The sequence below is a fragment of the Epinephelus lanceolatus genome, chromosome 1, assembly GCF_041903045.1.
Source record: "Epinephelus lanceolatus isolate andai-2023 chromosome 1, ASM4190304v1, whole genome shotgun sequence".
Taxonomy (NCBI): Eukaryota; Metazoa; Chordata; class Actinopteri; order Perciformes; family Serranidae; genus Epinephelus; species Epinephelus lanceolatus.
Window position 1 is genome coordinate 10,835,279 of NC_135734.1, and position 13,494 is coordinate 10,848,772.

At 41.7% G+C, this 13,494-nt stretch overlaps 1 protein-coding gene across 3 annotated transcripts in view; it reads right to left on the reverse strand.

The window, feature by feature from the left end:
- The window catches only part of pdzrn3b (PDZ domain containing RING finger 3b), a 114,868-nt gene that overhangs the window by 22,507 nt on the left and 78,867 nt on the right, over positions 1-13,494 (reverse strand). The window contains exon 1 of one of the 3 annotated variants that reach the window (XM_033627085.2): positions 3,330-3,665. The exons of the other annotated variants lie outside the window; for them this stretch is intronic. Within the exon in view, the coding sequence (XP_033482976.1) occupies positions 3,330-3,398 (69 nt within the window). The 5' untranslated portion in view covers positions 3,399-3,665. Of the gene's footprint in view, positions 1-3,329; positions 3,666-13,494 lie in introns of those variants that run through there. 3 annotated transcript variants of the gene reach the window in all.

Sequence of the window (13,494 nt, forward strand, 5' to 3'; positions counted from 1 at the left end):
TATAAAGTGGGTCATCCATGGGCAAGAAACTGAACCCAAAATTGCTCCTAATGGCTGCGTCATCAGTATGTGAATGTCTAAAAAATAGGAATAGGAAAATTCATTTGCTGATTGACAGAAAAATAATCCCAGCTACTTTAACAATCAATTCTAATGCATGCATTTTTGTTTAAAAAATACCTAGGCAATGAATTAGATTAGATTATTATTGAAGTAAGTTTTCAAGTAAAACTGCCAAACGTCATACTGATTTGGGAGGATTTGCAGAGCTTTATGTGAACATACACTGAATATCTACAGGACATCTGAAGATGTCACCTTGGGCTCTGGAAAAACTGTGACACACATCTTTTACTATGTCCCAACATTTCATAGATTAAACAATAAATGACTCTAGAAAACAATCAGCAGATTAATGGATGATGAGAATAATTGTTAGTCGCAGCCTTAAAGAAAAGATTTACAAGGCTGCCACCGTTGAAAAACAACCTGGCAAGTATAAAAAGAAAAAGTGTCCCAGCTACGACTTGGCTAGAATGACAAATTCCTTCCACAACTCTTCCAAGAGCATCCCTGTCATTAACCTTTTAAAACAGAATATCCATTCACACAGTGCATTGGAAATCCTCTGTGTTATCTCTGCTGTCATGTGGGCCGGCTGCATGGCTTGTCTGAGGGCAGCAAAGTGACAAATGATGTGTCATGTTAAACCCAGCGCGCTGACTGTCTCTACAGAGCCTCAGTGGCAGACAGAGTAACTGACAAAAGTAAAGACTGCTGTGAGACAAACCGAGGAGGGCGAACGGCCTGCAGATCCGGGATAACTGACAGGCACGATGACACTGTGACCGGAGAGACAGCAGAACAAAAGAAGTGACAGCCGTCTTCCATACACCATGTTTTTGCTGTTATTAGAGGTCTGTTGGGGGTGGAGGAGTGGAGGGCTTTCTGAACCCAGTATCAGCACCCATAATCCATTTATTATGCCACTGCACCCATCTTGTCTTTGAGACAAGCAAAAACCTTTTAGTCTTTTTGTTTTTCTCCATGAACAGACCTGATCAAAGCGGAACTATTTGCAGACACAATGTCAGACTCCCCCTGTTATCTTCCCCTGACGGGAGAGAGAATAATGAGCAAGATCCACAGAGAGCTTGATCATTATATTCATTTAAACCAGCCACTAGCCACCCGGCACCCTGTGCAGTAAATGGAGATGTAATTTGGTGTGATTGGAGGACAACACTTGGCCAGGGTCCATTATGGATGAAAAGAACGAGGGGAGAAAAAAAACCCAACAGACTTAAGCATGGTACAAAAACCATGCGACACAGTCTGTCAGAATCATCTGCTGTCAGATGTTTTCACTCATTAGACCGGACCGATCCAAACACTCAGATGAATAAGCCAGCACTCTGAGCGTGCCGTCTCAATTAAAGTTGACGGAGAACAGTTGCAGAGAACAGAGAATGGCAACATGCCGTAGGTTTTGTTCCGGGGCACCACCTGCCAGTCACAGAGCAAATGAAATGCACTTTCTGCACTGAAGGAATATATAATAATTCAGCCAGCTAAGTTTCGTTATGACTTCAATATCAAACACCTTCTTTTTTACATGCTACAATGTAAAAATCAAATGATTTTGAGAACAGAGCCGGAGAAGGAGGGTTCATACTGAGTTCACCTGACGGCAGAGAAGACTCAGGCAGAGAGCCAGAAGATGGTTCACTGCTTTGAAATTATGAACAACTTCTGGGAAAATTAGCTTCAGCAAAAAAAAAAAAAAAAAATTGCATTTGATCATTTTCAACAAGAGAAGTTAAAAATCATTACTCATCTTTTCAAATAAATCCAACATGCATATTAAAATATCCCAAACCAAGAATGTATTTTGACTTTGATGACTGGAGCAACTAATTATTATTTTAATCTAGGGCTGGGCGATATGGAGAAAATTAAATATCATGATATTTTTGGCCAAATACCTGGATGTCTATATTGCAATGATATTGGAGGAGGCTTCCACAAAATATTAATTCCATAAAATGTTTGATGAATAATCACCAGTAATGTGGATATAATGACTCAATGGGTAAAGGCAAACAATCAAACACCTCGAACAGTCTGGTAACTTTAGAGGATTACATCAGCTTACTGTAAAGCAGCCTTTAAAACCAGGAAAAGACAACACTTACGACATTTCAATATCCAAAATCTAAGACAATATCTAGTCTCATATCACCATATCAACAGGATATCAATACATTGCCTAGCCCTATTTTCATCATCCATTTATCTGCCAATTATACAATTGTGAGATCTCCTACAGTGCATGTTGATGTCTCGAAAATGTTTTGTCTGACCAACAGGGCTGCAACTAACCATATTTTTAATTGTTGTTCATCATTTTCCAATAAGCTGTTTGGTCTATAAAATGTCAGATAATGGTGAAAACTATCAATCAGTGTTTCCCAAACCCAAAGATGACATCCTCAAATGTCATGATAGATACGAAGCTGGAGTCAGAGTATTTTGACTTTTTTTTTGTCTTAAAAACTGATAAATTGATCATCAAATTAGTTGGTGATCGATTTTGTAGTTGACAGCAAATCGATTAATCATTGCAGCTGCAGTGACCAACAGTCCAAAATCCAAGATATTACAACAAAGCAAAGACAGGTTTTAAATATTCACATTTGAGAAACTCAAACCAGAAAGGTTTGCAATTTTGCTTAATAAATGTTGATTAATCAACTAATCGATTCAATGTTTCAGCACTATTCAGGGTTGTAACCAAGTATTGTTTCAAGACACTTAAACAGCAGAGAGAACCTGTTCTGTCGTGTTAATGGTGCATCTATAACACGCCTGCTCTATTTTCTTTGGTTGAAAAAAAAAAGTGCAAAACAAGCAGTGGAGTGTTAAATATAAACTTTAGTGAAAGTCAAACAGGGGTTAAAGCCAGAAAGCTCCCGAGTCAGCATTCAGCTGACAATGAGGAGGTGGGCAGTGATCGGCACACACTAGCAGACACATTGAGAGAGCTGTCACCTCTTCATCACCCCCTCCTTTAAGCACAGTGCGCCACCTCTCGCTGACCTCTGCGGCCAGAGTTCAGGCTGCTCAGCTGCGGGAGCTCCAGCCGGCAACAACTCCACTCCACTCTGCTCTCACTCAGCCAGTGACCCCCAGAGACACGAGCGGAGCAGAGTCAGATAAAGTACAAAAACTGACTGTGGCTGTTGCTGAAAGAGTGAAAAGTACAATAAAAGAAGCTAAAAGAGTGTGAAAAACTCTTCCTGAGGTCTGAAGAGGCTTGGTCACAGTACCTGGCAGACTTCATAGAGTAGTTTATATTGCTCCTCAGGCTTCTGCAGGGTACAGAGGCTGCATCCCATGGTGGAGGAGATCTCACCATCCAGGCTCTCCCTCCAGCCACTCAGACAGGAAGAGAGTGGAGGCAGATATCTTCTTTCTCTTCTTCTCCTCCTCTCTGAATTGACTCCCTCCGTCCGCTCACAGCCACACGAAGACTTTGGCTGACAGGACTGACTTCCTCCCAGCTTGTGGCTCTCTCTCTCCACTCAGCCTCGTCTCTCTCTCACACACACACACCCCCTCCTCGCCTCACATGCTCCCTCCCTCTCCAACACTCTCCAGCCTTCTGCTGAGCTTACGGTGGGCCAGTTCCAGAGCTCGGCTATATACAGCCCCTCATGTTTATTAAGCGGCCGCTCATTGATTATTCATGAGGGGGCTAACTCATGAATGGGGCTCACCGAAGACATCATGCGAGATGAAGTCTTCTTAATTAATAAGCATCATTAGATCCATTGTGCAGGAACAAGTCAAGTGACAGAAAGGCTTTTCATTTCATGACAAGACTAATATGTTTCTCTCCAGAGGCCCCCAAATCTTGTTTGTTAACAGTTCCAGACATTTAATTTCAAAGTGTGACAAGGAGACATTCATCTATGACAACGGATTAGGCGCTAAATATTTGTAATTTATGCATCCAAAGCTACGCTCTGAAGCTTTGTTACAGCATACCCTTTCTGTGCCCCAGTTAAATTAGCACTTGCTGACCTCTGGTTTACTAATCCAGCAGAGAGAGACACTGAGCATTCTTTCCTCATGTATGTCTCTCCAAATACACAGGCCCAAAGCCAGGGAAAACAAACAAACCAGATAAATATTTATGCTGGCCCTCTCCAGTGCAGCCGGACAAGCCCTCACCCAGCGGAGCATCTTATGCGTAGTGTCATACTGTACAGTTCTCTGGGTCCTTCTTAGTGTCTGCTGCCCTGTGTGCAGACAACGGGGGATGGCTTCATAAGCCAGACCTGGCATCTGTCCTGCTGTTTGCTCTGGTGCACACAGCCAACCAAAGATAAATGTCCATTCGGGGCAAGAAGGGCAACAAATGCTGTTGCTGGTTACAATCTGTTGGTGTGAGAAGGTTTAGAGAAGAAAAACTTTACATTTCTACAGGCAGACGATGTGCTTAAGGGCTGGATCATATGGTCTGTTGTACTACTGCAATATTTTAGGCTATATTGCGATAGACGTAGTGCTGTTTTAATAAAGTTAAATACAGTACTGTTTTCAAAAAATATAATAAAGTATTATATTTTATCTTATACTATTTTCATAAAATATAATAAAGTCGTTCTGTAATAAAATAAGTACTGTTACAATTAAGTTACATAAAGTACGGTTACGATACAATAAATCGAATTGAAGGCACTGTAGCTTTTATTCTGAAGCAAGCAGCTCATCTCAGGTCAGAAGTGTCGACGTTTTCACAATGAACTTGAAGCTTTCCGAAACAGTTAGATGTAAGCAGTTAGCAGAAAGTCAAACAATTATAACAGTGCCATTAAACCAGAGAATTTATTCGCTGTGAGCTGGAAACAAATATATTAGTAATACTTGCAAGTCGCACTGGTGCTCCATGGTCGCAAAATGTGACTACATGGTTGCGATCGGGAGCCCTGCAGATAGAAAAACACATGCCTCTCCTGCAGTCTGAATGGGCGGGGTAGTGTGTGTGATGTATCATGTTTGTGAGTCTTTTTCTTTCTTTTTGTGTCTGTGAGATGGAGGGAGAGAAAAAAAAATGCTAAAGTGCGTCTCATGCCAAAAAAAAAAAAAAAAAGACCTGGGACTGACTGCGTCAGTGCAGTCAGAGTGCAGTATTTGTCACTTCACAACTCAGTTTTGCGAAATACAAAAGACTGGTTCAATTAAGGCCAAGGTGCTAAGCCACATACCTGGATAGAGTTCATGGCACAAGGGGGATGGTCCCGTGGGAGAAACCCTGACTGCTGGAGATAGTAGTATTTCCTCCTGCCAGATGTGTCCACTGATCCCTATCTATCAGCACCTCCACACTTCCTGCGCTTTTCCAAGACAGCCCCATTATTAGCGAGGCTTTGCAGTCAAATGTCAAGCAAATCTTATGTTAATTTATTTTAAATGCCACAGAAAGCATAACGTGAAGCCTGAACATGGAATAAAATTACATCAGACCCACCAAGCAAAAGGACAGCTGTTCGATGTTAGCCATATTTCATACTGTCCAAGGCTGAAAACCAAAAATTGGACTCTGTAATGCCCACTGTTATTGCATAAATTGATGGCCAGCAAGTTGCAACTCATGTTGTACATTGGGAACGTCAGTACGTACAGCATTACTGGGAGGTTTTGGTTGACTGTGAAGTCACAGTTTGTGGCTACAAACACTGCTACATTGTTATGTTAAATGCATCGCCACAGGTTGTTATGGCATAATTTATGTATTGGCAAAAAACACTCCTGCCTCAAGCAAAGTTTATTATTATTTTATATATATTTATCAGAGTTTACCATTTCTATTCCCCAATTTCTAATTTACATAAAAACACTTGGATGGGAATTCGGCTAATGAGATTTCACTTTTTCCAGTTAATCTCTGTTTGGATTCTGTCCAACAGCTGTTAACCAAAGGCTGTCTCCATATAAATTCTTGTCTTTTTCCCACAAACATAACCACACAGAGTACAAGACAAACTAAAAAAAAAAAAAAGAGATCTTAAAATAAGATCCTTCAGGCAAAAGAAGCGATGGTGACAAAAAGTTGCCTCGGGCAAACAGTGAAAGTATCTCTGTGTGAACTGAACAATCATTCATAATTACTGCTGGCTTTGTCTGGGTGCTGGGCTCAAACTTTCATCCAGAGTAGCATGAAAAACTAATTCTATGCTCACATTAGCTGGACTGTTGTGCCTGGGGCTGGGATCACTGAGGAGTTTTAGCCGGCGCTGTTGGCCGGCTAATCTTTCCTTCACACTAAGATTATCCCATTCACAAAGTCAAAACGGAGACAGCGCTCTGATATGAACAACTGCTCTAAAGGTTATGGCAGCTGTTGCAGAAAAAATGTGCGCATTAATGAATAATCAGCAGCAGTAAAATATGGAGCAGAGAAGTCAACTGAGGACCTGTTCAACCACAGAGTGTCTGCACACTGGCCGACATCGTGTTCGGAGATTTAATTTCGTCAGTGCTGATTAAATTTCTTGCCATCACTGGCGACAAAACCTTTCTCCTCTGTCCCTGTGGTGTGGTTTGATCTGTGGGCTCAGCACACACACACACTCACACACACACACACACTTCAGCTTTTATTCATTACTGGTCTAGACGGTGACACAGTGTCGGAGGTTCCTATCTCAGCGGGAGTGAGACCAAACGATAATAATGTCATGTGGTTTGTTATAATAAACATCAACATTTGTATTTTGTTTTTATAGAGACAAGAGGTCCAGAGGTTACCACATCCCCTCCCAATTAGCAATGCGGTGCTTGGATCCTGTGCATGTGATCCATGCTTGGTTGGATCATTCATATTCATAGAGGCTGCCTGGTGTTGTTTCAGTGTCCCACTGGGCCCGGTTTAAGAGTCATGGCTTTAACTGAGCCACAGTGGGATCAGGTGGCGATCACTGTGGCGTACGCCATCCTTGTGTGGTTTACAACTCTCTAACACATTGTCTTCCCACCGTCTGAGCTCTTTATGCTCCTCATACAACTTAAAAATTCGACAATTTCACCGATTTCCTACCACAGTCCAAAATCCAAATACACTGACTCTATAAAGATTAAAAAAAAAAAAAATAAGAAAAGCTGCAAATCCTCATTTTCACAAGCTGCAACCAGCGTCTATAACTGATATATGGCTTTAATGACTACAGGAATACTTTGATATTTTAGGAAATATGCCTACATGCTTTCTTGCTGAGAGTTCAGCTCCGTTGCCAGATGAAAATATTGTACATTTCGTGTTTGTACGTTTCTGCAACCCACAAATACGTTACATTTGCACATGTAATACATACCATATCGATCTAAAGTGACCTAGTATGTGAGCATGTCATCAGGAGGTGGAGTGGATGGTGTAACAACTTACCAAGCTGCAGACCTCTGTTCCACACAAAAAAACAAAACAAGTTGTGATTTAGTGAGTCATTGTTGTGTTCCAGTGGCTTTTTAGGCATCAAACGTAGATGTTTTATAGCGACCCTTTGCTGCTTTTCCAGCAGGGATGGTGCCACCAAATAGGATTGATTTTTACAGAGACATCACTAAGCTTTCAGCCAGGACAGTGCCAAAAACAGGGTTGTTGTTTTTTTTTTTACAGAGACATTGCTGTGTTTCCAGCCAGAATAGTGCCATCAAAAGTGGTCATCTTAAACAGAAATGTGTTTTCAGCTAGACTTCTGTCCCTTAAACTGGGTATTCTAAGCCAAAATGTTACCTTTTCCTAAACATAACCAAGAAGTTTTTGTGCCTAAACCTATCCAAGTGTTAACCAAAGCATTGTTAATATATTGGAAGCTGAAAGTTCCAATATGTTGCACACATCATAATGTACAAATGCAACAACAACAGTTTGCAGAGACATACAATACATTTTTACAATAATTTTTTTTTCTGGCCATTGGGTTGGAGAGTTAGATGGGAGGATTGATACCGCTCTTATTTTTGTACCATAAACATGAGCTGGAGCCAGCAGCCAGTTACCTTAGCTTTGCATTAAGACTAATCAACATGTCATATCTCATGTTAATCAATACAAAAATGAAACATAAAAACAGTTTACTGTTTTATGGTACTTATGTTTTTTCTTCACCAATTGTCTAGATAATGGTCTGAATGTAAAATGCCAAAGTGAAGTTTTCATGTATCGTTTTTGTATTGCTCATCATCACACTCTAGGGAAGAAGGCCAATAAGCTTATAAGTATTCCCTTTATTGACAATGTAAAGATTTACAGTGTGTGACTGAGGAATAATTGCATATACATGACCCACAATGTCTTCAGTTCACATTGTGGTGTCAGTGCAGATCCACTAAAATTAACGTAACCTGACCTTAATATTTCATGGAACGTGGAAAAATGCCAAGTTGCTTATCTCTCCATCGTGGGAAGTGAGATCTTGGTGATCAGAATCACTTTTTGAAAAAGGTGGACTTAACAGGGTGTGGAGACAAAGTCTGCAGAAGGTGACAACGTGGCAACATGTGAAGAAACAGGACACTGATGGCTGACAGTGATAACTCAAGGAAAAAGCATGATGTCCAGGTCCTCTCGCACGACTCTAATGCGCTGTCCAGACGGCAGGATGAGGGGGAGAGCGAGGGAGGAGGGGTGGAAGATGAGGAACGATAGAGTGACGGGGAAAACTAAATTGGCTACATATTGTGAATCCATGAGGAGAATGTCCTAGTGTGGCTTGTCTGTTTTATAGAGTGTCATTGTTCTGTGCATCAGCAGACGCTGGATTAACGTCACTTCTTGTCATGTTATTTGAGGTCAGAGGAAAACTTTCCACTGTCCTCAACTGTTTGTACTTTTGTGGGGTGAAACCCCAAATGCTGAATAACATAAACACGCAGATGCTTAAATTTTTCTTTTTCCGACATGACTGGATGGACAGACATATCTGAAGTAGGATGCTACTTAAAGCAAAGGGTACAACTTTCTAATGAGGCCTCATTTATAAAGTCCAAACATCCAGCTGGCCCACAGCAACGGTTAGTAAGTCATATGTATTTATAAATGTTCAAAGGTGCACTATATTGTTTTCTTGTAGACATATTTTCTGTTTACATTCAGTGTTACTTACTAAGACACATTGTGTGTATCCTTGACTAAAAAATGTGTTGAATACACTTTCTTCCTTAAAAATTATTATGAAAAGCCAATTTCTTTTGACGTTTTGGAAACACTGTTTATACCCACGTCCGTGCTTTTGCTGGTTTATGGCCGCCATCTGTCGATCACTAGAATAATGTAAAACCATTGGCATGAAATAAAGCAAATAAAGTTACTGCATGCTTGCTTCTATGACATTGCTCTATAGCACTACTTGTGGTCAAAGTTACATCACTGAGACCAATGCAGACATGAAATGTATAAATGTACCTTGGTAAAAAGTGGTAAAACATTCATTAGTTGGGTCTCGCCACTTAAAGGGCCACTCCACCGATTTAACAAAATATATTAGTTTACCCATCATGACAAGCACTACTCAGCAGTTGTATATTGTCTTCTACATTGTTGGGGGTGTGGAGTTTAAAAGGTGTTGGCATTTATCAGGCATGGGAGGCCTTACAAAAGATGCAAGTTGTGAGTAGTAGTATTATTACTCACTGAAAAGAAAAAGCAAGAACAAGTGTCATGCTGGAGTGGGACAACACCAGTAAAAATCATTAATGGCTTATAACGGACCTATAACTCATAAGAGTTTATTATCCATTAACCATTAGCAAAGCCATCAATTACAACTTTCTGGAGCATGAGTTTTCTTAGGCAATGGTCAACAGGTTTGGTCCACTATAGACTGGGATTAGGATGCCTCCACTGAGTTGATTTTGGCCATATCTCAACCCCCTCTTCACATAGTTTGGTTTGAGCCCTCATATCAGCCCTCTAATCTAGAGAGGAAACGAGAGGAGAAGGGAGCTACAATGCCGCCGTGTTAATGGAGATACCAGATGAGCAAACAGGAGCGGCAAGAGGGAGCAAGAGTGAACACGAGAGATGTTAGAAGAAGGTGTGAAGAAGACAGACACACAAGACGGAGAGAGAGAAGCCACAGAGGAGGGACAGAAACTAAATGTGTCGAGGAGTTTAATGAGCCTCCAGTTCCTCTCAACTGTACCGCTGGGGCCTGAGCGGCGCGAGGATCAGTGGCTGTATGTGGGTGCGAGAGTGTGTGTGTATCCACCTCTGAAACACTGGGCTGTGCATAATTTATCAGACAGCTGTCAGCTTTGTACTCCTATTTACTCTGCGAGCCAGATCCCGAGCCAACAGGGAGCCCAGCCAGCAGGAGCGACAGCCACCAAAACAGTTTAATTGGAGACTCAAACAACTAATAATGCCATCACTATCACTTCACTGTAATTACTTAAGTATGAGGGGACTGATATGTTAAAATGCTGTGATAATGCTCCTGTCGCAAACAAACCCCAATGTATGACGCTGGATATTTTTAGGATTAAGATTGTTAACAGAAAATGCAAATCTGTAAATCTGCTTGCTTCTTTCAACCTCCCTGTGGCTGTTTCCCAACCTGACAGTGAAATGCACAGAATTTCACTCTGTGCTGTATAAAATCATCCTAATTTGGGGGGGGGGGAGATAAAAAAAAAACAGCTTTAGGCATTTGTTTTGATGCGGTCACTGAGATGGTTTACACAAACGCTATGACGCAAAAGCAATTATCAGTTTTTGTGTGTGTTCATCAGACTGGGACCTCTGTCCCTCTGCCAACTTGTGGGAACATTACCCACTTTTCAAAACAGAAAATTCTGTCAGGTTCTTCCAGTAAAAACAAACATCACTGACAAAGGAGTGGGACAGCTTTCTGGCTTTCTAAACAAGCCAGCATTGGTGCCAAGTGGATGCAGGCATAGACGGGAATGAGTTGAAGTGTAAATTAATTGGTCTTTGTGCAGACAGACTAGCACTTGCAGAGATTCTTTTGGCCTGGTCCCCTGCAACCTACCATCACCTATGAGAGACCTGAATTTGGCTCCATAATTAGGCCGGTAAAATTACCACCTAACCTTTGCTACTATAAAAACGTCTCCACTACTGTGTGATGGCGAGGTATAATAAAATACTATTTACAGCTAATTATCCAAATGCCACGACATTCCTGCAGAAGGTAACTCATGGCGCTTGTCAACACGGTTATTAGGCGGGATATTAAAAGGAGTTCATATTTCATCCCCTCTCCCGTACCAAGAGCAGGGCTCGATGATGTGACTCCACTCTGAGGCTCCCTGTAGGGCTCTGCCAACTTTGCAGTCCACACAGAGTTCCTGTCACCAGCTAATTCCCTGAGCCTTCATCGCTCCCGGCTGCTCCAGCATGTTGGCAGCCAAAGTCGCCAACGAAAGCCTCCAGCTACACTGGTTGCAGAGTGAGGAAGCGTGGGTGCACACACTGCTGATCCAGTAAACAGAGGTGGGAGTGTACTAAGTGAAATGGCTCCGGACTGAGACTGTATAGAGGCAATCAGACTGAATCAAACTTGGAAAAAGGGTGTCACAAGTTTTGAGTATGTAGTTGATCAAATATAATATTTGCAGCATTAGAATTGTATTTGTCAGTTGAAAATTGATCCCACAACCTGCTCACGGTTGTGGATCAGAAGGTAGAGTAGGTTGTCCATTAATTGCAAGGTTGGTGGGTTGATCACTGATTCATCCTGTAGGAGTGTCTTTAAGCAAGACATTGAACCCCAATTGCTCCCAATGGTTTTGGCGAGTGTGTGTGTGTGAATGGGTGAATGAGAGGCAAACTGTAACGTGCTTTGGATAAAAGCTATATAAATGCATTCCATTTACTTTTCCACAATGTTTTATTGGACCGGAGTCTTTTACACCATTTTCTCATATGAACCCTGGAGAATCAGGTCTGGACATTGTTCTGAGTTTCTCTGTAAGACACGTAGCACACAACAGAACATTTGGTCTAGGCGAAGGGTGGTGTCTGGGTAGAGCGTGCCTGAGGCAGGACACGATGCAGATTACACAAGGGTCTAGTAGCTGGTTATGAATTTGGTCATAAACACCAGAGTCTCTTCCTGTTCTTTGAATTTGTGTGATGATTTTGGCTTTGGTCCTTACTGACAGAAGTTCCCAAATCTCATCACCTTTCCAGACAGACATGGCTCAATTGGACATTACATAAACTTTGTGCTAGGGAGCTAGCAGGGTAAAGTCTGTGTAATGCCTGATCCAATGAATTAGGACATTCGTGTTGTCACATCAGTTAATGTCTAGATTACTTCAGGTAATTTGTGCATGTGTGAAAGGGACTGTAGTCTGGTGGATTAAAGCATGTGAGGGGGAGGGGTTGGAGGTCTTCTGCTCTGATGCAAAACACCCAGATGATCCCGGCGGTCTTCAAACAATTTAGAACTTTTCCATCTATCCTTTCTACAAATTTAATACAGCCAGAGCAGCCCGCATCAAGTGAAGAGTGAGCTGAACAGAGCCAGAAGATGCAAGGCAGACAGCTGCGTACATAAACAGGATATGGATCAAACAGAGATCAGTACTGTAGTTCATAGTCAGACCTTCTTACCCCAAGACTACGGACACACAGAACACATTCATCAAAAGAACAAACAGGAATATCCCTACAACTAACTTGCAACATGATGGTAGGTGATAAGTTACCTATTTACCACAGCAAGTGACAGCACAGCACAGGAACTTATTATCACCTCAGGAGTTCTCCCTAAAGAAAATAACTAGTAACGGAAATAACAGCAGACCCCTTGACTATAGACGTTTTCCTTTTAATTATGTCTGCACTGCTAGAACTAGGAATGATCATAGGTCTAACAATGCTGTTTTGAGGGACTTTGTCAGCTCCTAGAGTAGGTACTATCACAGCACAAGAGAAACCTTGAGTGACATAAGTGTATGATGACTGATCAAACGCAAGCCAATGTGGCAGCGGTTACACAGACAACACAAAACACAAACATCAGGTTGTAACTTAAAAAAGAAAAGAAGGAAACATGGAGAAATGGGCCAACAGTGAAGTCCAGGCTTTACTGAGAATTAATCCAATGAGGGAAATACAATACAATTTTGACTCATCAATGCAGAAGTGATGTTGCTATACCAACCGCCAGCTGGTGTTCAGTACATCACTTCGGTGTTCCTATTGGCGGTGCGAATGCAAGCAGAAGAACTGCCCTGAAAGACAAGTAGTTCTTGGGGGAGCTCTCCAGTTGGCAGGTCCTCTGAGGGAATCCTCATAACTGCACAGTCTGAAAACATCTAATAACTACATGTTACAGTAACTTTGGTTCCTGTAGTGGAAAAGGGCGAACATGTCAGCCTGTTTGAGTGAAAGGTTCTAAAGAGTGAGTTATAGTCAAGGTCCGTCTTCAGCCCTCAATCTCATTACATTACAGTGCT